At 45.2% G+C, this 23,033-nt stretch overlaps 1 protein-coding gene across 1 annotated transcript; it reads left to right on the forward strand.

Annotated features, from left to right (window-relative positions):
* The first annotated feature begins 982 nt into the window (after positions 1 to 982).
* LOC102453320 (lysophosphatidic acid receptor 1-B-like) lies at positions 983 to 1,951 on the forward strand. Its single transcript, XM_006138717.2, has one exon. It carries the CDS (start codon positions 983 to 985, stop codon positions 1,949 to 1,951), a length of 969 nt encoding a protein of 322 aa, XP_006138779.2.
* Positions 1,952 to 23,033: the final 21,082 nt, after the last annotated feature.

Genomic DNA, 23,033 nt, shown 5'->3' on the forward strand with positions numbered 1-23,033 from the left:
CGTGGGGGTGGTGTGGCAGTGTTAATGGCTAGTAACATTTCTGGTAGGGGTAACTCCTTTAGAACCATTCTGAGGTGAGATTACAGTTCACAACTCTCTGTGAAAGGTGGGATTAAGAAATTATCAGCACTGACTCCTGTCAGGTCTAAAGAAGGGAGAAAATGGCTGATTTCAATAAAGAAGGTAAAACTAGAAAGAGGTCTGTAAACTCTAAGATTCACTCTGAAATGAAAGCTGGGCAATAAACTGGCATCTTTTCCTACAAAGAAATTGAAGGAAGACCAGGTCCCTGAGCCAGCAAAAGTGCGTAAGCACATGCTTAATGTTAAGCACATGAGAACTCCACTAAACTCAATGGGACTACTCATAAACTTAACTTTAAGCACATTTTGAAGTGCTTTGCTGGATCCAGTCACAGGATGGTGAAGCTAAAATGTTGTTTTCCACCTAAAATTTCCACCCAGTGACATGCTCTGCTAAGTATTAGAGTATTTTACTTAATTTTCTAGCATATCTGTCTAGTTCTGTCTAAACTATCTATGAATTAGGGCCTGAATCCACATTTGTTTCTTTTTTGTGGGGGCAGGGGATACCATCAGAGACTTTATAATTACTAATCTGATAATATAATTCCACTGTAGGCAATCAATATTTACTGCTTGATAAAGGTTGCTGTAGGCAGAGGAAGGTTGCTATAGATAGATGAATTGTACTTTACTGAATATGTTTGCCACCTTTGGTTATCCTAGCAACCTGGAGGGGTTTAGCCTTGCTCCTGCATTGATAACCAAGTGCTTAAATGCACCAAGGGCTGAAATGTAATCCATTCTTTAGGATAATGTTGTGGCAACAGAAACTCCACCAACACGATACACTTTTGAACCTCATGGCAGGGGGGCATGAATAGACATTGCTCTTTTCGCTCTTGTAGGATATGCATTGCAGTGTTTTTTTGGAACCATTTAAAACTGGATTTTTCACCATGAAGAGACACCTGAACTGTTCTGTCAGCAGCTCTGAAATCTGGAGCTCGCATCTAGTCCTTGCACTCGGCATCCCTCAACTGATCATTAATATAATCTCTGTGATCTTCAACTGCGCGGTCATCATTATCATATTGTCCACCAAGGATCTGCACAAACCCATCTTCATTCTTTTCTGCAATTTGGCTTTTTCTGATCTCCTCACCAGCTCTTCGGGCTTTTGGATTGCCATGCTGTTCATCACTAATCCGGAAAGCACCATTTTTGGATCAAAGGATATCCTCATAGCCTACGCCTTTTATACTGTATCTATTCTGTCCACCATCTATAACTTAGTCAGCATTGGAATTGAGCGCTACTTGGCTGTGGCAGGAAGCCTCAAGTTGAGGTACCGAGTTTCCAGAAACCAGACACTGGCTGCAGCTCTAATTAACTGGGCACTTGCCTTCTTTTTGGGCTGCATGCCTCTAGTGGGGTGGAACTGCTTGCACAACCAAGAAAACCTCTCGGCTCTCTACAGCCCCTTCTGTGTTGACTATCTCATCTTCATCACCATTCCCAACTGTGTGGTGGCCTTTCTCTTGCCTCTATTCACCTACCTTCGCATCATTGTCATCCTGAGAAAACAGAAGTTCACCCTGGGAGCATGTGGACAAGTCAATGGCACCTACAAATCAGCTGAAGTCCAGGTTGCCAGAACAAGCATCTTCATCTGGCTTCTGGCCCTGGTTTCCTATGCACCTTTTTTTGCAGGAGTTGTGTTTGATGCAGCCCATAGCCTGTGCCCTGCTGATTTGTATCCAAGTGTCTATGTGTTTCGAAATTGCACTGCTATGCTGATCACCATGAATTCTTTGGGGAACCCCATTGTCTACACACTCCAAGTCAAAACACTAGGGAATAAGCTCAAATTCTTGAAGTGCCCTACCAACAACCGCATCCATGTGCATGCTATGGGGAACTTCTGACTTTGTCTGGAATTGGTAGGCAGCAGGTTTAAAACCAACAAAAGGAGGTATTTCTTTACACGGTGCATAGTCAACCTGTGGAACTCCTTGCCAGAGGATGTTGGGAAGACCAGGACTTTGACAGGGTTAAAAAAAGAACTAGATACATTCATAGAGGTTAGGTCCATCAATACTTATTAGCCAGGATGGTTAGGAATGGTGTCCCTACCCTCTGATTGTCAGAGGCTAGGAACGGATGAAAGGAGAGGGATCACTTGGTGATTCCCTGCTCTGTTCACTCCCTTCTGGGGCATCTGGCATTGACTACTGTTGGATGACAGGATACTAGGCTAGATGGATGTTTGGTCTGACCCAGTGTGGCCGTTCTTATGTTCTTATCAAACTAAGATAACACGTTCCGTATATTCACATAGGTATCTTATATAAAATTGCTGCAAACATGTAGCTCTTCACACGGACAATGGTTCTGTCTTGCTAAACTACCCTCAGGTTTTAACATGCCAAAGATTGGCCTAGAAACATGAGCCAATTTCAGAACTAGGGCAAGTGGACAGCTCCCTGTTACTACTTTGGCAGAGACAGTGCTGGAAGCACTTCACACTTCCATAGGCTCTTCTATCACTGATTTCAGATCTTCAGGTCCCTACTTTGTAATGCAGCTGTGAAGAAATTCCTACTGAGTGCACAGGGGAGTGGAAACCCCAAACAAAGAACTTTTTATTCAGTTAATCCTTAACCCTGAACACAGGAATTGTGAGCAGTTGTGAGTTATTTATCTGCTGACGGTTTTCCGCGTATGCCTGCTTTGTTTCTACCTGTATTGGAAACATAAGACTTATGTTAAGCAATAAAAATAAATCCATGGGTACTATTTGCTTTGCATTTGGAAATGTGCTTCTGCTGTGCTTGCTTAACTACCAAACTTGCATTCTTTTTGTATCGTTTTGTGTTTTTTGAAGGACACTAAGTGTTTGCAAGAAAAATATTTAGAAATGCTAGAAAAAATCAGTTCAAGCTATTTATTGGAACCAGTCATTTCTGTGCAAAAATGTGTTGTCTGTTATTAATCTAGCACTCGCCATAGTTTACTCTCGTTCTTTTAATTGCAACATATAGATTGCTCCTTTTTCTGAAACATTTGTGACCCTGTCCTTCTACCTTTTCAATTCTTCATTTTTTCCACTTCACATTTTAAAATGTGAACTATAGCCTTAGTTGAAAAACACACTTTTTCACACTTCAGTTTTACAATATCAAGGCTAGGGATGTTAAATATAGTTTAATCAACTAATCGACTGGTCAATGGATTTTCCATCTCTAGTCAATAAGCAGAGAAGCTGCAGTGGAGTTAGCTCCTAGTCCTGACAGCTAATCCTGCTGCAGTTCTGCCTTTTAAATGTATTAGGAACCAGAAGGCTCTTAATACATTTAAAAGGCTGAAGCACAGCAGGGGAGACCCAGCACAAGCTGGGACAGCTGATTCCCGGCTCACATCCGGTCCCCGCTTTTCCCCTGCCCCCTGCGGAGATGGTGCTGAGGGGAAAATGGCTTTTAAGCTGGTTCTCCCCAGCACTGGCTTCTGCTCCCCCCCTTGTGGCCTCTGCTAGAGGCAGCATGGGGGGGGGGGAGCGACTAGTCAAGGAACTAGTCAACAATCTGATACGCTTTTGCTTATCGGATAGTCGACTGGTCACTTACATCCTTAATCAAGGCTGTAATGCAATTAATTGTGTAGCAAGAAAATTGTTCTTTTTAATAAAAACTAATTTTATAATTAATATTAAACTTTGTTCATCTACATCTAATTAAAAAAAGGGAGGACTCCTCCCCTCCCAAAAATTGGGTATGTGAAGAGTTTATTTTTTCTTATTTCCTTAGATAGACTTCCCTAGACAAACTATTTTTTCAACTTTGCCCTTTATTGTTCACAATAAACTTTTAGGATATGGTTATAAGTTTTGAGTGATCTTAGATATATGGTTGAGATTACAGAAATCTGCACTTTGACTTTTTTTAAATGGACGTTATCAGGTGCATGAAAAAATTATATGGATTCATAGTCACAGAACAAACACACATAATCCAAACAAAATCATCATTTGAAAATCAGCCCTTGAATTTCTGGTTTGGATTTTTGAGGAGAAAAAAAAGCTATTCATTTCTATAAATTTCAATGTGATTTTTATTTGGTTTTAAGTGGCTCTGTTTGCTTGTTGTTAAGTTTTACTCTGAAATCTCTAAAGTCTTCATGTTTAAGGAAAATTTACACATTAGTCTTATAGTCAGAGGGTCTGAAACACCATGTTTAATTTAATTTAATGTGATCATAACATGCATCAATTAAATTAACATACAAGTAAGTTTAACAGTATTTACATAACAACAGTTTAGTGTTTTATGTACTGTATATTAGTAGCAAAAGCCATCTCAACTGTGACTCTAAATATGGAAAGTCTGGGAGGTGCTTAATATTTTTTTAAACAAATATTTTAAAGCTATCCACTACTTTTTAAGGAAAGGTCAGTAGCAGGCAATCAATGAAGAATAATGTATTAAAATAAATGATGTAAAAGCATCATGTAGGTCAGGAAGGACAAATTCTCTTCCTTTTCTTTTAAATATTACTGTAGTCTTAATTGCATTTCAGAGATTATCTGCAAACATCTAAACATCTGTTCCTCACTAATTATATTTCAACCTGAGTTGTAAATCCGGAGATAAAAACCAAACCTACTAAAGGAGAGATTATAAAGATAAAACTCTGCAGGGGGGGGAAAGGCTGATATTTATTTTGTTTAGCTGCATTAACATCCATGTTGACCTTGGCAAGCTGAAATGTAGCAACCAGCATATTTAACTTACCATTTATCTTTGCTGGGGATTGTAAAAGATACTGAAATTTAAAAGCAATATAACATAACAGTTGGACTCTATCCAGAGGTCCCTTCACAGAAAAGTTAATCTCAAACCTATTGATTCATAAATAAAAGTTTGTACGGCTACAGAACCTTTTGGTCCGGCACAATGCAGTTCTTACTGAAGTCAATAGCAAAACTCACATGGACTTAACCTGAAGGAAATGCCAAGTGGTTACAGAGGTTACAGGAGTGGGGAACATTTTTTGAGTTGGGGGTCAGTGACCCACAGAAAAATCAGTCGGGGGCCGCACATAAGTGAAACCCCTCCCCCAAACCTTCACTGACATGGCCTGCAACCAAGAAAGAGACTCTCCACATGCCCCTTGCACACCAGAGCCTCGGAGGCTCAGGGCAAATACATTATATGTGCTCCAGCCCCATGATGGGTGGGGGGATGGAGCACCAGCGTGGGCTTCCCAATGATTGAGGGAGAGAGCCCTGAGCCTTGAGGGCTGGATCCAGGCAAGCTGGGGGCCAAATCCAGCCCCTGGCCCTTAGGGTCCCTACCCTGGGTTAAAGCACTGGGATTAAGAGACTGGAGTTCTCTTTCTGGCATTGCCACTGAGGGGTGACTTTAAACAAGTCACTTCACTTACCTGAGCTTCTAAGTCCCCCTCTCATGCTTTGTCTATTTAGACTGCAAGCTAGTCATGGCAAGAATAGTGTGTGTGTGTGTGTGTGTGTGTGTGTGTACAGTGCCTAGTCATGGCAGGAATAGTGTGTGTGTGTGTGTGTACAGTGCCTAGTCATGGCAGGAATAGTGTGTGTGTGTGTGTGTGTGTGTGTGTGTGTACAGTGCCTAGTCATGGCAGGAATAGTGTGTGTGTGTGTGTGTGTGTGTGTGTGTGTGTGTGTGTGTACAGTGCCTAGTCATGGCAGGAATAGTGTGTGTGTGTGTGTGTACAGTGCCTAGTCATGGCAGGAATAGTGTGTGTGTGTGTGTGTGTGTGTGTGTGTGTACAGTGCCTAGTCATGGCAGGAATAGTGTGTGTGTGTGTGTGTGTGTGTACAGTGCCTAGTCATGGCAGGAATAGTGTGTGCGTGTGCGCGCGTGTGTGTGTGTACGTGTACAGTGCCTAGTCATGGCAGGAATAGTGTATGTGTGTGTGCGTGTGTATGTGTGTACAGTGCCTCGTCATGGCAGGAATAGTGTGTGTGTGTGTGTGTGTGTGTGTACAGTGCCTAGTCATGGCAGGAATAGTGTGTGTGTGTGCGTGTGCACGCATGTGTGTGTGTGTGTGTGTGTACAGTGCCTAGTCATGGCAGGAATAGTGTGTGTGCGCGTGCGCGTGTACAGTGCCTAGTCATGGCAGGAATAGTGTGTGTGTGTGTGTGTGTGTGTGTGTGTGTGTGTGTGTGTGTGTGTACAGTGCCTCCCACAATGGGGCGCTGATTTGGGTTGAAGTGTATACCATGTTGTCCAACCAGTTCTGAAGCAGTAGCCTGCATAGTGGCTACTGCTATAGTGAACTAGCCATGTTATTCTGAAAATGTAAATAATGTAATGTGAAAAATGTAAAGCCAACTAGCCACACTCAACCAGCCAAATAGCCACATGTGGCTAGTGGCTGGCATGTTGGACACCACAGCATATAAATAATAGCAAGAAGCTGAAGGCACTGTCATTAGGAATCCAGGGCTGTTTGTTTTTTTCAGTTTTAAAAAGGCTCCTGTCTAAAATACACACCCAGAAATAAACAAGGCCATTGACCTGAAATAAAGCCTTCCAGCTCACTCATATAAACGCTTTCTCCTCCTCACTCCATAGCCCCCTACTCCTCATCGCCTCCCCCGTAAAAGCCTGGCAAAACATCGGAATCTTGGGCCATACTTTAGGTTCATTGTATCCAGGCTTTGTTGGCTTTTATACGGCAGAAATGAGAAAGCGAGAGCGCGCACAGGTGTTCTGCCTGGAACACCCCACAAGAGGGCAGCTGCGATCTGCACTGTAAACTTGTGGGGCAGGGAAGCAGGATTTGCAAGTGGTCCTCTAGTTTCATAGGAACGGTAGAGGCAATGCTGAAAATAGGTGGTTAAAATACACTATTTTGAGTATTGCCAATAGGCTCATTGCTGTGGTACCTGGGTGTGTATGGCATTTTCCTCATCTGAGTGTTGAAAAGTCTGCAGTGCTGCCTGGCACTTTATGGAGCAAAACAAATGCACATCATAAATCCCAGGGCACGAAAGCTGAAACTGCCCTTCACTAGATTGCTGCTCATGACTCATCAGGTGAGCATTGTGTATGTGCTCTGTACCACCCAGACTCTAAGATGAACTCTGGTCACGTGTATTGATTTCATTTAACCATTAACTGATTTCATTTAACCATTCATTTAGGAAGGAACAATCAGTTCCATACATACAAGATGGGAAGCGACTGTCTAGGAAGGAGCATGGCGGAAAGGGATCTAGGGGTCATAGTGGACCACAAGTTGAATATGAGTCAACAGTGTGATGCTGTTGCAAAAAAAGCAAATATGATTCTAGGTTGTATCAACAGGTGTGTTGTAAGCAAAACTCGTGAAGTCATTCTGTCGCTCTACTCTGCACTAGTTAGGCCTCAGCTGGAGTACTGTGTCCAGTTCTGGGCGCCACATTTCAAGAAAGATGTGGAGAAATTGGAAAGGGTACAGAGAAGAGCGACAAGAATGATTAAAGGTTTAGAGAACATGACCTATGAAGCCAGGCTTCATGAACTGGGCTTGTTTAGTTTGGAAAAAAGAAGATTAAGGGGGGGGGACATGATAGCGGTTTTCAAATATCTAAAAGGGTGTCACAAGGAGGAAGGAGAAAATGTGTTCCTCTTGGTTTCTGAGGACAGGACAAGGAGTAATGGGCTTAAAGTGCAGCAGGGGAGGTTTAGATTGGACATTAGGAACAAATTCCTAACTGTCAGGGTGGTCAAATATTGGAATAAATTGCCAAGGGAGGTGGTGGAATCTCCCTCTCTGGAGATATTTAAGAACAGGTTAGATAGACATCTGTCAGGGATGGTGTAGGTGGAGCTTGGTCCTGCCTTGAGGGCGGGGGGCTGGACTCGATGACCTCTTGAGGTCCCTTCCAGTCCTATTATTCTATGATTCTATGATTAACGCTGCAAAGCAGTAAATATTTGCCATAGATTATCATGCCCCTATTTAGGGGGTTCCTATTCGCTTTCCTGGTTTTGGGATCACAACCCATGGACACTAGCTTTCAAGTCCAGTACTTCTAATCATAGAACGCTAGAACTGGAAGGGAATCTTCATGGCAGGACCAAGGTCGGCCGCCAGAGCCCGGGAGGGTTTGGTAGGTGTCAGGAGGCCGAGGTCAGCCGCTGTAGTGGGAAGGGGCGTGATCAGGCTTGGGAAGCCGAGTTCAGCTGCCACAGCCCGGGGTGTGTATATGTGATCAGGGTTGAGAGGCCAAGTTTGGCCACCGCAGCCTGGGGGAGCATGATCAAGCTCGGGAAGCTGAGGTCGGTTGCTGGAGTACGGGGAGGCAGGGGGGAAAGGGCATGATTGGGTGCGGGAGACGGGGGTCAGCTTCTGGAGCCTGGGAGTTTGTGATCGGACTCAGGATGCTGAGGTCGAGGAGTATAAATATATTGCTTGAGAGTGCAGGGGAGTAATCAGGAAGGCAAAAGCACAATTGGAATTGCAGCTGGCAAAGGATGTGAAGAGTAACAAGAAAGGTTAACGGGCATGTTAGCAATAAGGGAGTGATCAGGAGGGTGTAGGATCCTTACTGGATGAGGGAGGTAACCTAGTGATAGATGATGTAGGAAAAGCTGAAGGACTCAATGCTTTCTTTGCCTCTGTCTTCACAGACAAGGTCAGCTCCCAGATTACTGCCCTAGGCAACACAATGTGGGAAGGCGGTGGGCAGCCCTCGGTGGAGAAAGAACAGGTTAAGAACTATGTAGAAAAGCTAAACATACACAAATCCATTGGCCTGGATTTAATGCATCCGAGGGTACTGAGGGAGTTGGCAAATGTCATTGAGGAGCCTTTGGCCATTATCTTTGAAAACTCGTGGAGATCGGGAGAGGTCCCGGATGACTGGAAAAAGGCAAGTGTAGTCCCATCTCTAAAAAAGGGAAGGACAATCCAGGGAACTAAAGACCAGTCAGCCTTACCCCAGACCCCAGAAAAATCATGGAGGGGACCTTAGCCTCCTGAGCCCGATCAGGCCCCCTCTGTCTCCAGCAGCCCACCTTGGCCACCAGACCCTGATCATGCCTCCTTCCAGCTGCAGCAGCCAGACTTGGCTTCCTGACCCTGATCACAACCCCTGGGCTGCAGAGGCCGACCTTAGCCTCCATGGATGGGATTGGGGGGGAAGAAGCTTGGACCAGCAGGCTGCATGCCTTCTAGGCATGTGCTGTAAAATTGGTTCAACCTGTCTCTTCCCCCTCCCCATTCTAAGGCTAGACCTAAAACAGACACCATAAGGGGTCTCTTCTTTAAAATATTATTCCAGCAAAAGCTGGAATCTTTTGGCCAGCCTATGTGGTGGGCCAAGGTCTGAAATCACTGAGAAACTGACATCACAAATAGCTGAAATCACTAGGTTTGGCCCAGAGCCAGACCCATCGCAGAAGCAGTGGCAGGTAGCTGGTGGGGTGTCTGGCATGAGCAGGTGGCTGGCTGGCAGGAGCGGCCAGCAGGCAGCCAGTGGGAAGCAGGTGGCCAGCAGGAGCGTGGCAGGAGCAAGCGGCCAATGGGGCAGCTGGCAGGAGCAGACGACCGGCTGGCAGGAGCGGCCGGCAGGCGGGTGTTGGAAGCAAGCAGCCAGCAGGGTGGCTGTTGGGAGTGGATGGTGGGAGCAGTGGCAAGTGGCCAACGGAGTGGGTGAGATACCTCCTATTCCCACTCCCCCGCAAGAGTGGGAGGGGAGCTATGAAAATCACCCCTGAGCTCTGGTCTGCCCTGACCAAGGGCAGCAACTGTGAGTGGGGTAAAGAGAAAGTTTGGGCTTGTGAATGGGGCACTGACATTGCTGGACATGTGAGCCTGAGAGGCAAAGGACATTGCTCAATCCGCTTGAGCTGGGACGGTTACTCGTGGGCTGGTTATGAACCCAGTCTCTGGGGGTTTTCCCATGTTACTTCTCTCCCTCTTTCATTAAAAGTTTATTTTCTATGCTCAGACTCGGTGCGTGCGCATGGGAAAGCATTGCCCCTCAGGGGCGCCCAGGGGTGTGTGTCAATTTCCCAGGCTACTGAGTGGGGGCTCAAGCCAGTTCTGTGTGGGATGGAGGAAAAGGAACCCCTAGATATTGAACCCGGCCCTGGCTGCTGCTAGCGTTACCTGGCAGAAGGGTCACCCTACCATGGACCTCACCGAGGCCTATTGGCAGGTGCCACTCAGCCCCGAAGCCAGGCTGAAATCAGCATTGATCACCGTGTGGGGCTCTGAGTTCCTAGTCCTGCCTTTCGGCCTCAAGGGGGCGCCTGCCACTTTCCAGGGCCTGGTGGGCCAGCTGCTGAGAGGGATGAAGAGCTTTGCCCTGGCTTATATTGATGATATTTGCATCGTTAGCCAGACCTCGGAGGACCACGTGTCCCAGGTCAGCCAAGTGCTGGACCGGCTGCAGGGGGCTGGGCTGACTGTAAAGGCCAGGAAATGCAAAGTGGGGATGGCAGAGGTGTCTTACCTGGGCCATAAGGTGGGGAGCGGCTGCTTAAAGCCAGAGCTGGCCAAGGTGGAGGCCATCAGAGATTGGCCAGTGCCCCAGACCAAGAAGCAGGTCCCGGCCTTCATTGGGATGGCAGGGCACTGCCAGGGGTTTGTGCCTCACTTGAGCTCCATCGCCACTCCTATCACTGAGCTGTGGAAGAAGGAGAAGCCAGACAAGCTGGTCCGGACCGAGCAGTGCCAGAGAGCTGCTCCCTGTTTGCTGAACGAGGCCCTGGTCAAAGCCCCAGTGCTGGTAAACCCAGATTTTGACAAGCTCTCTACCGACGCCTCATAACAGGGCTGGGGGCAATGCTGATGCAGGTGGACGAAAAGTGGGGAGCGACACCCCATTGTGTACCTGAGCCAGAAGCTGCTGCCCCGGGAGCAGAGCGACGCGGCCATAGAGACGGAATGCCTGGCGATGGTGTGGGCCCTTGGAAAGCTGCAGCCTTATCTGTGTGGGCGGCATTTCACGGTGTGCCGGCAGGATTACGACACGGAGGCAGTGCATGTGAAGGGAAGCGCATGTCTCGAAGGGGGGAAGAGACGTGACGTAACGGCAATTGTATTTGCCGTTTGCTTTGTTATGTCATATGTGGTTCCTGCTGTCCTGTGCAGCTTTGTAGTAACTCGGTGTGGGTGTGGGCGTAGCGGGGGATGGGATCTCTGGGTGCGACTGTCCTGAGGGAAGGCACCTAGGAAGAGCAGAGAGGGGAGATGCCATCAGGTGATATCAGCTAATACCTTGGGCCCGGGAAACAGGACAAAGGAGCAGGCAGGGGCTGCCTGCAGAGCTAGGGACTGGTTGCTGGTCAGTCTTGGCTTCTTTAGGTTGCAAGCAGGGGGCTTGGAGAAGGAGGGGGGCGAAGGGGCCTGGGCCCCCTTCTGCCCAAGACGGATTGTACTGACTGCTCCAGGTTCCGATGTTCACCACGAGCCTGCGCTCCGCTGTGTCCCTGTGAATCAATAAACGTCTGTTCGACCTGCCGGCTGAAAGCCCGGTGGCTCCCCACACCTCGGTGACATCCTCAGCCACCGCCAGCATATCCAGGCCGGGAGATGGCGTCAGGTGAAGATAGGGAAGTGTCTCTCCAGCTTCTCCAGGGTGGGGGATGGGCATTGGCCACCACCAGCTTCTTCAGGCCAGGAGATGGTGTCATGGGGTGCAGGGGAGTCACTGGGCCCTGCATCCCCGTCTGCAGTCAGAGGTGACTCCGCCAGAAAGTGGAACAGAATGTTTCTTCATGGACTCTGTCAGACGCTGGAGAGAGATGGCAGGAGACAAATCGCTTGATCATTGTCTTCGGTCCACCGTCTCTGGGGCACCTGGTGATGGCCACTGTCGGCAGACAGGATACTGGGCTAGAAGGACCTTTGGTCTGACCCAGTACGGCCGTTCTTATGTTCTTATGACAGGGACACGGCGTAGCCCAGACTTGTTAACACAAGAACCAGCAACAGTCAGTACAATCCATCTTGGGGAAAGGAGGGGCCCAGAGCCAGCACTCCTCCACAAGCAGACAGTACCCCCCCTTCCACACACAGCAGCTCATCCCCCCACCTGCTGACTGCTCCGCCCCCTCCTTTGTTCAGATTCCCAGGTAAGCTGTCAGCTGGTTGCTCCCCACACCCAGCCTCAGGTTACAGGACAGCCTGCGCTATTGTTGTAGACGGGCTAAAACGGGGCACTTTGGGGCAGCCCCCCCTCAGTGAAAGACGCACCCAACATTCCCATCCCCAGCTGGGCACCAGGGCTGTGCCCAAGGAAACTGAGGCACACATGCACATATGTGGTAAGGACCCACTCAATCGAATGCTGAGGGCACCACCAGTCAGCGTGTGTACTCCTGCACCTCATGAGGAGTAAGGGAAGCTGACAGGAGTACGTGCTTCCAACAACATCCTGCTGTGGTGATGGTGCCAAGCTCAGCTTAAAGTACGTCGACTCCAGCGATATTATTTGTGTAGCTGGAGTTGCGAACTGTAAGCTGACCTTCCGGGTCTAGTATAGACCCGGCCTTCCACTGTTATTTGGCTGTCCAAAACAAGGACCCGGTGATGCAAGCTTTGTATGTGCAAAATGACCAATTTGGGCTATACTGAAAACTTTGTAGAACAGAGTAATTATAAAAATAGTTTTAAATAAGCTGAGGACGTACCAGGTCAAGAGTAATAAGCCTCTTATTACAGTTAAATAGTGATGTTGCTATGCTTTCTCTCAAACAACAATTTACAACATTAATTCCTGTCATGACTGAAATTCTACCAACTGTGTTGTCTAGGAAGTCAGAGCCTAGATTAGCAAAATTGTCTCTTCTGGTTTTATGAATCTGTTAGTCACACAATAGTTCGGCCGGCATTTTATAACAATTAGCAAACTGGAAACCCAAATAAAGAAATTCCTATCAAAGGGTACGTCTAGACTACAGGCTTCTGTCGACAGAAGTTTTGTCGACAGATACTGTCGACAAAACTTCTGTCGACAAAGAGCGTCTAGACTACATTGAGTTCTGTCGACAAAGCAAGCCGCTTTGTCGACATGGTAGTGTAGACGCAAAGGACAGTTTACATTCAATAACACCTTCTCTCGACAGAAACTCTGTCGACAGAAGGTGTTATGCCTCGTAAAATGAGGTTTACCAGTGTCGACAAAACTGCTGAGTTCTGTCGACGTTATGTCGACAGAACTTGGTGGTAGTGTAGACGCAGGTATAGTTTTGTCGACAAAAGTCCACTTTTGTCGACAAAACTCTGTAGTCTAGACACACCCAAAATGTTGGATGGGTATGAAAAGGAAACCAAAATAATCCTGTTTTATATTAAGGATGCCTTTATAAAGTTGATACAAATTTAACAGGGGTTGTAAGCATGTTCTAAACGTAACTAGGATGCATGATAGCGGGTTATAAGAACATCAGTCCAAGGTGTTGTGAATGGTTATAAAGTAAACTATTACTCTGTTTGTTTGACTCTACACTAGTTGAGGAACACTTTATTAAAAATCTATTCATGATTTATTAAACCTCTATAAACATAACACAAAGTGTGACTGACACAAAGTTGCATACTAATGCTTTTCTATACCTCCTTTATCCTCTTACTACTTCATCATCCATACAGATGGTGTGTTGTTTTGCTGAGTACTCTTTTACTAGCTCTGCCATTGTCACAACCTCCATGCCAGTACCACTAGAGGCAGCAGTTCCTGTCAGCATCTAGCTAGAAATCAGTGAAGGGTGATCCAGGTTAGACAGTGGGCTGCCTGATTGGGCCTCCTTCATCTCAATGAGCCACAAGATTGTCATAACCAAGACAGTCTCCCGAGATAGGGCAGTGTTGCTAAGGGGCTTTGTGTACCTACAATGTGTGGGGATGCCGACTGAACTGTAGCAGCGCTTTGATTGGATGCAGAAGGAGCACGCGGTTCTCACAATATTGTGTGCAATCCGCACGCAGCTTACTTTTTGCGCCCTTGCTTTAAGTGTGTGTCACTTTTGTAATACCAGGAGGAAAAAAAAGCGACATGGGTGAAAACCAGGAGAATCTGGCAACCCTGCGTGTGGGCAACGTTAAACAAAATGTTTTGAGGGCCACGCAAAGCACCCCAAATGGGCCACAGGTGACCCTTGGGTTGCCCACAACTGAGTCAGATCCACTGATGGACAGATCAGACAAGAGGGGGAAATAGCTGGAGCAGCAGCACTAAAGTTATTAAAGGTACATTTTTCAAAACCCAAGTTCAAAGTGAAGTAGCTACTTTTGAAAATGTTACCATCAGTCTCTTGGGACTCTCGGGTTCTGGGGTGATCTATGTGCGGTAGTAGCCGAATTAAAGAGTAATAGCAAACAGAACATAGATAGCTTCTTTGTGAAAAGCTCCGGGATCATCTTAATTTTCTAATGTATTTGCCAAATAGTACATTTAAAAAGCCCATCCAATATTACTAGATGAAAGAAGGCATTAGTGAGGTAGTGGAGTGTGCTGCTTTATTGTACAGTTATGTCGAGGAAGTCAGACTTTTATCTTTTCGCAAGAACGTTTTGAATGTTCAAAAAGAAATGGTTTAAAACCGAGAATGAAAACCTGGGGACTACTCTGTCAGCGCCGAACATCTATCATGAGCCTCCGTGGCCAGAACACCTGGTGATCTTTATTTAGCCTCATAACACTGCTGAGAAGTAGGAAAGAACGACCGCCCTCATTCTACAGCTGGGGAACTAAGGCACAAATGACTTAACTTAAGGTCACCTAGGAAGTCTGCTGCATAGCAGGGAACTGAATGTAGTTTACTGATGTCCCAGGTTAGTGTCCTAACCACTAGACAATCCTTCCTTTCATCGACCTTTGGTCAAAGCTCCATGTGGTCAGATGGGTACCTGCTGCTACCAGGAAGTAACTGATTTATATCTACCTGTGTCCCATACCCCTTAAACTCCCCTTCTTCTCTTTTTAGTTCTCTTTCATCTTTCCTTGTTTGAACATGCCCTTCATAAAGCAGTTTGACACCTACTTGTGAAAGCACTTTATAAGTGCTGGGTATTATTATAGCGTGAAAATAAGCAAGTAATAACACTACATTTCTCATCTGTATTGCCTGTCCCCCAGGTCATTACAATGCTTTATAAACATTAATTAAGCTTCCTCTGACCTCTGTGGGACAGGCAGGTATTAGTGTACTCATTTTATAGACAGAAAAATGGGGCACATGTTTTTTTAAATGTCCACTAATACTGAGTGACCTAGTTCTTGAGTGCCACCCTGAAAGAGGATGTGATTTCAGAAGTACAGAACACCTGCAGATCCTGTGGGGGTTCAGCTGGAGTTGTGGTTTGCCAGTGTCTCGGAAAAATCGGGCCCTAGTTGTTACATGCCAAGCCAATTTCCAAATAGGGAGTAGAACCCATCAGCTACGACTTTCAGCCCCCCATCTGGTAACCAGGGTTTCCTGGAACTCTAGTGAGACTAACTACGTGTAAAATGTACAGCTCTCAATCTTTTTAAAAATATGAACATGAATATGAGCTGTAATCAATTGCTAACAGGCCACTTGCTCAGCCCTAAATCATTCCGCTTTTTGCTTTTTTTTAAATATTGTGGGAATAGCCTATACCACCCAGAAGATATATGACGCCAGAAAGATCATCTTGTGATTGTTAACCATTCTTACTGTCAGTAGACAGATATAAAGAGAGAGGAGAATATTGCCTTTTTATTGCTGATAAAACAGCACTCCGGAATGTTTGCAGGAAGTTTGCACATAAACAAATAGGCCCAATAAGCTATAATTCTCTAGCGGGACAATTGAGAAGGTAGAGCGGCATATTTATGGGTGCGAGAGGTCACTGTCCAACACCAAGCCCTTGAGTTCAATAATGTCGCATGACTTTTAAGTGCAACATTTTTATATATGTGAGCGTGTTATACTATTAAGCCACCCAGCACTGAATAATTTCAAGGGAGCCCTTAGGAATTGATCTTACATTGAAACATTCCCTTTTGAATGATCATTCCCAGCTGTGGAAGGCCAGTATGCTCAAAATGTCCAGTGGTACCAAGGATAAAGTTGGACTACAGGGTTTTGCAGAGCATGTACACATGGAGCTGGGGTCAAGCTTGCGGGAAGTGTGCAATGGAGCTCAGCATGCTGAAGATACCTCCTTTTTCTCTCTGTGCAGATGGAGGTGCAGGACCAGGGGTGAAAGTAACTTGACATTTCTCACAGGTGCTGTCCTATTGCAGTGTTTCTCAATCTTTTTTATCAAGTACCCCCTTTACAAAAAAATTATAAGTATCCCCAGTACCTACAGTTTTCAGACACACAATTTTTTTCGACCATTGCAATACATTTGTTTAAACAACTTAATTGTAGCTGAGCGGGGGATGAAATTTTTGGGTGTAAAAAGTACAAAAATAATAAAATGCTGTAAAACTTCAAACAAAAACTTAGTTTTCTCCAGATTTCTCTTGAGTACCCCAAGGGTACTCGTACCACTGGTCGAGAAACACTGTCCTATTGTAATCCAGGTTCCTGCCAGCTCTTTAAATAGCTTCTTGATGGCTTTTGCCAGAGCTCAGCCAGTTCTTGCTGGAGCTACACACCAGGGTGCACCTGCTTACTTTCATCTCTACGCGGGACACATACACAACGACCCTCTCACACGTGGTACGACAGCACCTTGGGAAAATGGACGATCTTCTACTACGTAGCGGTACTGTGTTAAGCATACTGTAACTCTGTCTCAGATGTGGCCTTCATGTGCAGCTGCTGCATTGCAAATAATAAGTGACAGTCATACTATCTGCTGAGATCTGGGTAGAATAATACCTAGGTAGGGTATTTGTGGTGAAGTCAAGCACAGTTTTGTATATATACATCAACACAAGGCAGCTAAGAACTTGTCTGACAGAGAAGTAGCATGCCTCCTTTTGCGTTGAAAGCAAAAAGCAATTTGTAAAATAGCTAAGACAAATTCTGCAACTCCTTACTCAGACAAAACTCCCATTGACACTAATGGGAGAATTTCCTGACAGCAGAATTTCACCCTGTGATTTCAAATAAACGCACAAAAATTATTCCTGAAGTTATGGGAGAAGACGCTGCATTGCAATATGAGGAGTAAGGTAATACTTCGAGCCTCTGTTTCACCTCATGTCACTGGGTGTTATCCCTCCCGTTGTTTATGCGTATTTTACAAACAGCGAAAAGGAAGTGCTGAGAAATTAAGTGATTCACCCAAGGAAACACAGGAAGTCAGTGGCGGGAATAGGAATGTAACCAAAAGTCTGACACACCATTCTGTCATTACATCCTAATATCTTTCTTGTTGAGTCCAACCCATCATACAACAACTTGTTTTTTTCCAAATGTGCCCTCATTATCATAGAATCATAGGACTGGAAGGGACCTCGAGAGGTCATCGAGTCCAGCCCCCCGCCCTCAAGGCAGGACCAAGCTCCGTCTACACCATCCCTGACAGATGTCTATCTAACCTGTTCTTAAATATCTCCAGAGAGGGAGATTCCACCACCTCCCTTGGCAATTTATTTGACCACCCTGACAATTAGGAATTTTTTCCTAATGTCCAATCTAAACCTCCCTTGTTGCACTTTAAGCCCATTACTCCTTGTCCTGTCCTCAGAAACCAAGAGGAACAAATTTTCTCCTTCCTCCTTGTGACACCCTTTTAGATATTTGAAAACCGCTATCATGTCCCCCCTTAATCTTCTTTTTTCCAAACTAAACAAGCCCAGTTCATGAAGCCTGGCTTCATAGGTCATGTTCTCTAAACCTTTAATCATTCTTGTCGCTCTTCTCTGTACCCTTTCCAATTTCTCCACATTTTCTTGAAATGTGGTGCCCAGAACTGGACACAGTACTCTAGCTGAGGCCTAACTAGCGCAGAGTAGAGCGGCAGAATGACTTCACAAGTTTTGCTTACAACACACCTGTTGATACAACCTAGAATCATATTTGCTTTTTTTGCAACAGCATCACACGGTTGACTCATATTCAACTTGTGGTCCACTATGACCCCTAGATCCCTTTCCGCCATGCTCCTTCCTAGACAGTCGCTTCCCATCTTGTATGTATGGAACTGATTGTTCCTTCCTAAGTAGAGCACTTTGCATTTCTCTTTATTAAACCTCATCCTGTTTACCTCTGACCATTTCTCTAACTTGCTAAGGTCATTTTGAATTATGTCCCTATCCTCCAAAGAAGTTGCAACCCCACCCAGTTTGGTATCATCTGCAAACTTAATAAGTGTACTCTCTATCCCAATATCTACATCATTGATGAAGATATTGAACAGTACAGGTCCCAAAACAGACCCTTGCGGAACTCCACTTGTTATCTCTTTCCAGCAGGATTTAGAACCGTTAACAACAACTCTCTGACTACGGTTATCCAGCCAATTACGCACCCACCTTATCTTGGCCCTATCTAAGTTATATTTGCCTAGTTTATCAATAAGAATATCATGCGAGACTGTATCAAATGCCTTACTAAAGTCTAGGTATATGACATCCACCGCTTCTCCCTTATCCACAAGGCTTGTTATCCTATCAAAGAAAGCTATCAGATTAGTTTGGCATGACTTGTTCTTCACAAACCCATGCTGGCTATTCCCTATCACTTTATTACCTTCCAAGTGTTTGCATATGATTTCCTTAATTACCTGCTCCATTATCTTCCCTGGGACAGACGTTAAACTGACCAGTCTGTAGTTTCCTGGGTTGTTCTTATTCCCCTTTTTATAGATGGGTACAATATTTGCCCTTTTCCAGTCTTCTGGAATCTCCCCTGTCTTCCATGATTTTTCAAAGATCATAGCTAAAGGCTCAGATACCTCCTCTATCAGCTCCTTGAGTATCCTGGGATGCATTTCATCAGGACCTGGTGACTTGCTGACATCTAACTTTCCTAAGTGATTTTTAACTTGTTCTTTGTGTATCCTATCTTCTAAACTTACCCTCTCTCTGCTTGTATTCACTACGATAGGCACACCTCCAGACTTCTCGGTGAAGACCGAAACAAAGAAGTCATTGAGCATCTCCGCCATTTCCAAGTTTCCTGTTACTGCTTCTCCCTCCTCACTGAGCAGTGGGCCTACCCTGTCCTTGGTCTTCCTCTTGCTTTTAATTTATTTATAAAAGGTCTTCTTGTTTCCCTTTATGCCTGTAGCTAGTTTGATCTCATTTTGTGCCTTTGCCTTTCTAATCTTGCCCCTGCATTCCCATGTTGCTTGCCTATATTCATCCTTTGTTATTTGTCCTTGTTTCCATTTTTTATATGACTCCTTTTTTATTTTGAGATCATGCAAGATCTCCTTGTTAAGCCAAGCTCGTCTTTTGCCATATTTTCTATCTTTCCTACACAGCGGAATTGTTTGCTTTTGGGCCCTTAACAACGTCCCTTTGAAATACTTCCAACTCTCCTCAGTTGTTTTTCCCTTCAGTCTTGCTTCCCATGGGACCTTACCTACAAGTTCTCTGAGCTTATCAAAATCTGTGTTCCTGAAATCCATTACCTCAATTGTGCTGGTCTCCCTTCTACCTTTCCTTAAGATCATGAACTCTATTATTTCATGATCACTGTCCCCCATACTGTCTTCCACTTTCAAGTTCTCAACTAGTTCCTCCCTATTTGTTAAAATCAAATCCAGAACAGCTTCTCCTCTGGTAGCTTTTTCAACCTTCTGAAACAGAAAGTTGTCTCCAATGCAGTCCAGAAACTTATTGGATAGCCTGTGCCCCGCTGTGTTAGTTTCCCAACGTATGTCTGGATAGTTGAAGTCCCCCATCACCACCAAATCTTGGGCTTTGGATAGCTTTGTTAATTGTTTAAAAAAGGCCTCATCCACCTGGCTAGGTGGCCTGTAGTAGACACCTAGCATGACATCACCCTCATTTTTTACCCCTTTTAGCTTAACCCAGAGACTCTCTACACAGCTATCTCCTACGTTCATCTCCACTTCAGTCCAAGTGTGTACATTTTTAATATACAAGGCAACCTCTCCTCCCTTTTTTCCCAGGACTTGAACAGGGTTAAAAAAAGAGCTAGATAAATTCATGGAGGTTAGGTCCATCAATGGCTATTAGCCAGGATGGGTAGGAATGGCGTCCCTAGCCTCTGTTTGTCAGATCCTGGAAATGAATGACAGGAAAGGGATCACTTGATTCCCTGTTCTATTCATTCCCTCTGGAGCATCTGGCATTAGTCACTGTTGGATGACAGGATACTGGGTTAGATGGACGTTTGGTCTGACCCCATATGACCATTCTTATGTACTTATGAATTTCAATCTAAAATCTATCAGGCTTCAATGTCTCAGCTCACTGTTCAGCAGCCGGTTAACAAAATTATATTAGCTACAAGCAAGAGAAGGAGAAGCAAAAGTAGTAAGAGAAAACCTTGCATGATCCAAGCAGTACTAGAGGCTATACTTATCTAGTTCTCAAACGTAACCTTTTCTAAATGTGCTGGTTACATAGCCATGTAAGTTTCATTTTAGAAGGCACATGTGCTCCCTTAAGGCTATGCCTTCATTCCGTGGAAGATTGACGCTGCCGTGATCGTTCTTCTGGAGTTCGATTTAGCAAGTCTAGTTAAATGGAACTCAGAGGGTGCCCAACCAGCTGTAGCTACTTCTGCTGCTGTGAGGAGTAAGGGAAGATGATGGGAGCATTTGCTCCCATTGGCCTCCCATTGAGGGGATGGTGGGGAAATGTGAAACAAGATACATAGACTCCTGCTACATAATTAACATAGCTGGAATTGTGCATCTTGCTTCAACATCCCCTTTTAGTGTAGACCTGCCTGAGGACTTGTGTATACGTTGAGTTACTCCTGATTAACTATACCTGATTAACCCAATAGGTTAAGCTAAACACAAACCAGAAAACCAGACACTCTTGTTTTAGAGGAGGAATGTTCACACATGGAGTTAATCGGGAATAACTAACTTCATGTGTAGAAAAACTCTTCATTTGACTGAAAGTTAATGGGACTATGGGCATGGCTACACTTACCAGGGTATCAATGCTGTGGTGATTGATCCCTCAGGAGTCGATTTAGCAGGTCTAGTGAAGACTTTCTAAATCAACCACCAATCATGCTCTCTTGTCAACTCCAGTACTCCACCAGAGTGAGAAACGTAAGGAAAGTTGATGAGAGAGTTTCTCCTGTCAACTTCCACTCAGTGTAGACTCATGGCCACTCGACCTAAGGACTGTCAACTCCAGCTATGGTATTCACATTGCTGAAGCTGTGTACATTAGGTTGACTTTACCCCGTAGTGTAGCCCTGTCCTTAGGATTACATTTAAAACAATATGTAGGCACTTATGTGACCCACTGACTTTTAGTGGGAATTAAGTGCCTAAGTTGCATGAGCAGTTTTGTAACACTCTCTAGACACCTATCTGCATTTTTAGGCATTTAGAAAGCCAATTTGACAGATGCTTTTGAAAAAAATGGTACTTAACCTTTTAGGTCACTTAGGTACTTCTAGCGCAGACCCTCAATATTAACTGATCAAACAACTGTATTTCCATTATACACCAGGATATCCCTGTTTAATGGCGTATGTCTGTTCTGAAGCCTGCCTACAAGGTAGGGTTGCACACAGTTAACTGGATTAAGGCCCTGTCATGGAAGGGTATAAACTATTTGGCTGCGTCTAGATTGGCATGATTTTCCGGAAATGCTTTTAACGGAAAAGTTTTCCGTTAAAAGCATTTTCAGAACAGAGCGTCTAGATTGGCAAGGACGCTTTTCCGCAAAAGCACTTTTTGCGGAAAAGCGTCCGTGCCAATCTAGATGCGCTTTTCTGCAAAAAAGCCCCGATCGCCATTTTTGTGATCGGGGCTTTTTTGCGCAAAACAAATCTGAGCTGTCTACACTGGCCCTTTTGTGCAAAGCTTTGTGCAAAAGGGACTTTTGCCTGAACGGGAGCAGAATAATATTTCCACAAGAAGCACTGATTTCTTACAGTAGGAAGTCAGTGCTTTTGCGGAAATTCAAGCGGCTGATTTTCTGGAAAAACTGGCCAGTCTAGACTCAGCCTTCAAAAAGAACAGGCGGGGGAGAAAAGGAGGAGGAGTTGCATTGTATGTAAAAGAGCAGTACTATTGCTCGGAGCTCCGGTATTTAGAAGGGGAAAAGACTGTTGAGAGTCTCTGGGTTAAGTTTAGAGGTGGAAGCAACAGGGGGGATGTTGTGGTTGGGGTCTGCTATAGACCACCGGATCAGGTGGATGAGGTAGACGAGGCTTTCTTTGAACAACTGAGAAGCTTCCAGATCGCCCTGGTTCTCATGGGTGACTTTAATCACCCTGATATCTGTTGGGAGACCAATAGGCAGTACACAGACAATCCAGGGAGTTTCTGGAGAATATTGGGGATAGCTTCTTGGTACAAGTGCTGAAGGAACCGACCAGGGGCCATGCGCAGCTTGACCTACTGCTCACAAACAGGGAGGAACTAGTAGGGGAAGTATATGTGGGTGACAACCTGGGAAGCAGTGATCATGAGATGGTAGATTTCAGGATCCTGACCAAAGGAAGAAAGGAGAGTAGCAAAATATACACCTTGTACTTCAGAAGAGCAGACTTTGACTCCCTCAGAGAACTGATGGGCAGGATTCCCTGGAATGCTTACACGAAGGGGAAAGGAGTTCAGGAGAGCTGGAAGTATTTTAAAGAAGCCTTATTGAAGGCACAAGAAGAAACCATCCCGATGCGCAGCAAGAAAAGCAAATGTTAGGTGACCAGATTGGCTTACCAGGGACATCCCTGGTGAGCTTAAACACAAAAAGGAAGCTTACAAGAAGTGGAAACTTGCACAGATGACTAGGGAGGAGTATAAATATATTGCTTAAGAATGTAGGGGAGTTATCAGGAAGGCAAATGTGCAATTGGAATTGCAGCTAGCAAGAGATGTGAAGGATAACAAGAAAGGTTTCAACAGGCATGTTAGCAATAAAAGGGTGAGCGGAGAAGG

This window comes from Pelodiscus sinensis, chromosome 21, assembly GCF_052426305.1.
Source record: "Pelodiscus sinensis isolate ZL-2025 chromosome 21, ASM5242630v1, whole genome shotgun sequence".
NCBI classification, from domain to species: domain Eukaryota; kingdom Metazoa; phylum Chordata; order Testudines; family Trionychidae; genus Pelodiscus; species Pelodiscus sinensis.

What these genes read in the sequence shown, in the direction of transcription:
- LOC102453320 (XM_006138717.2), top strand. Translation starts at nt 983, where the DNA reads ATGAAGAGACACCTGAACTGTTCTGTCAGCAGCTCTGAAATCTGGAGC.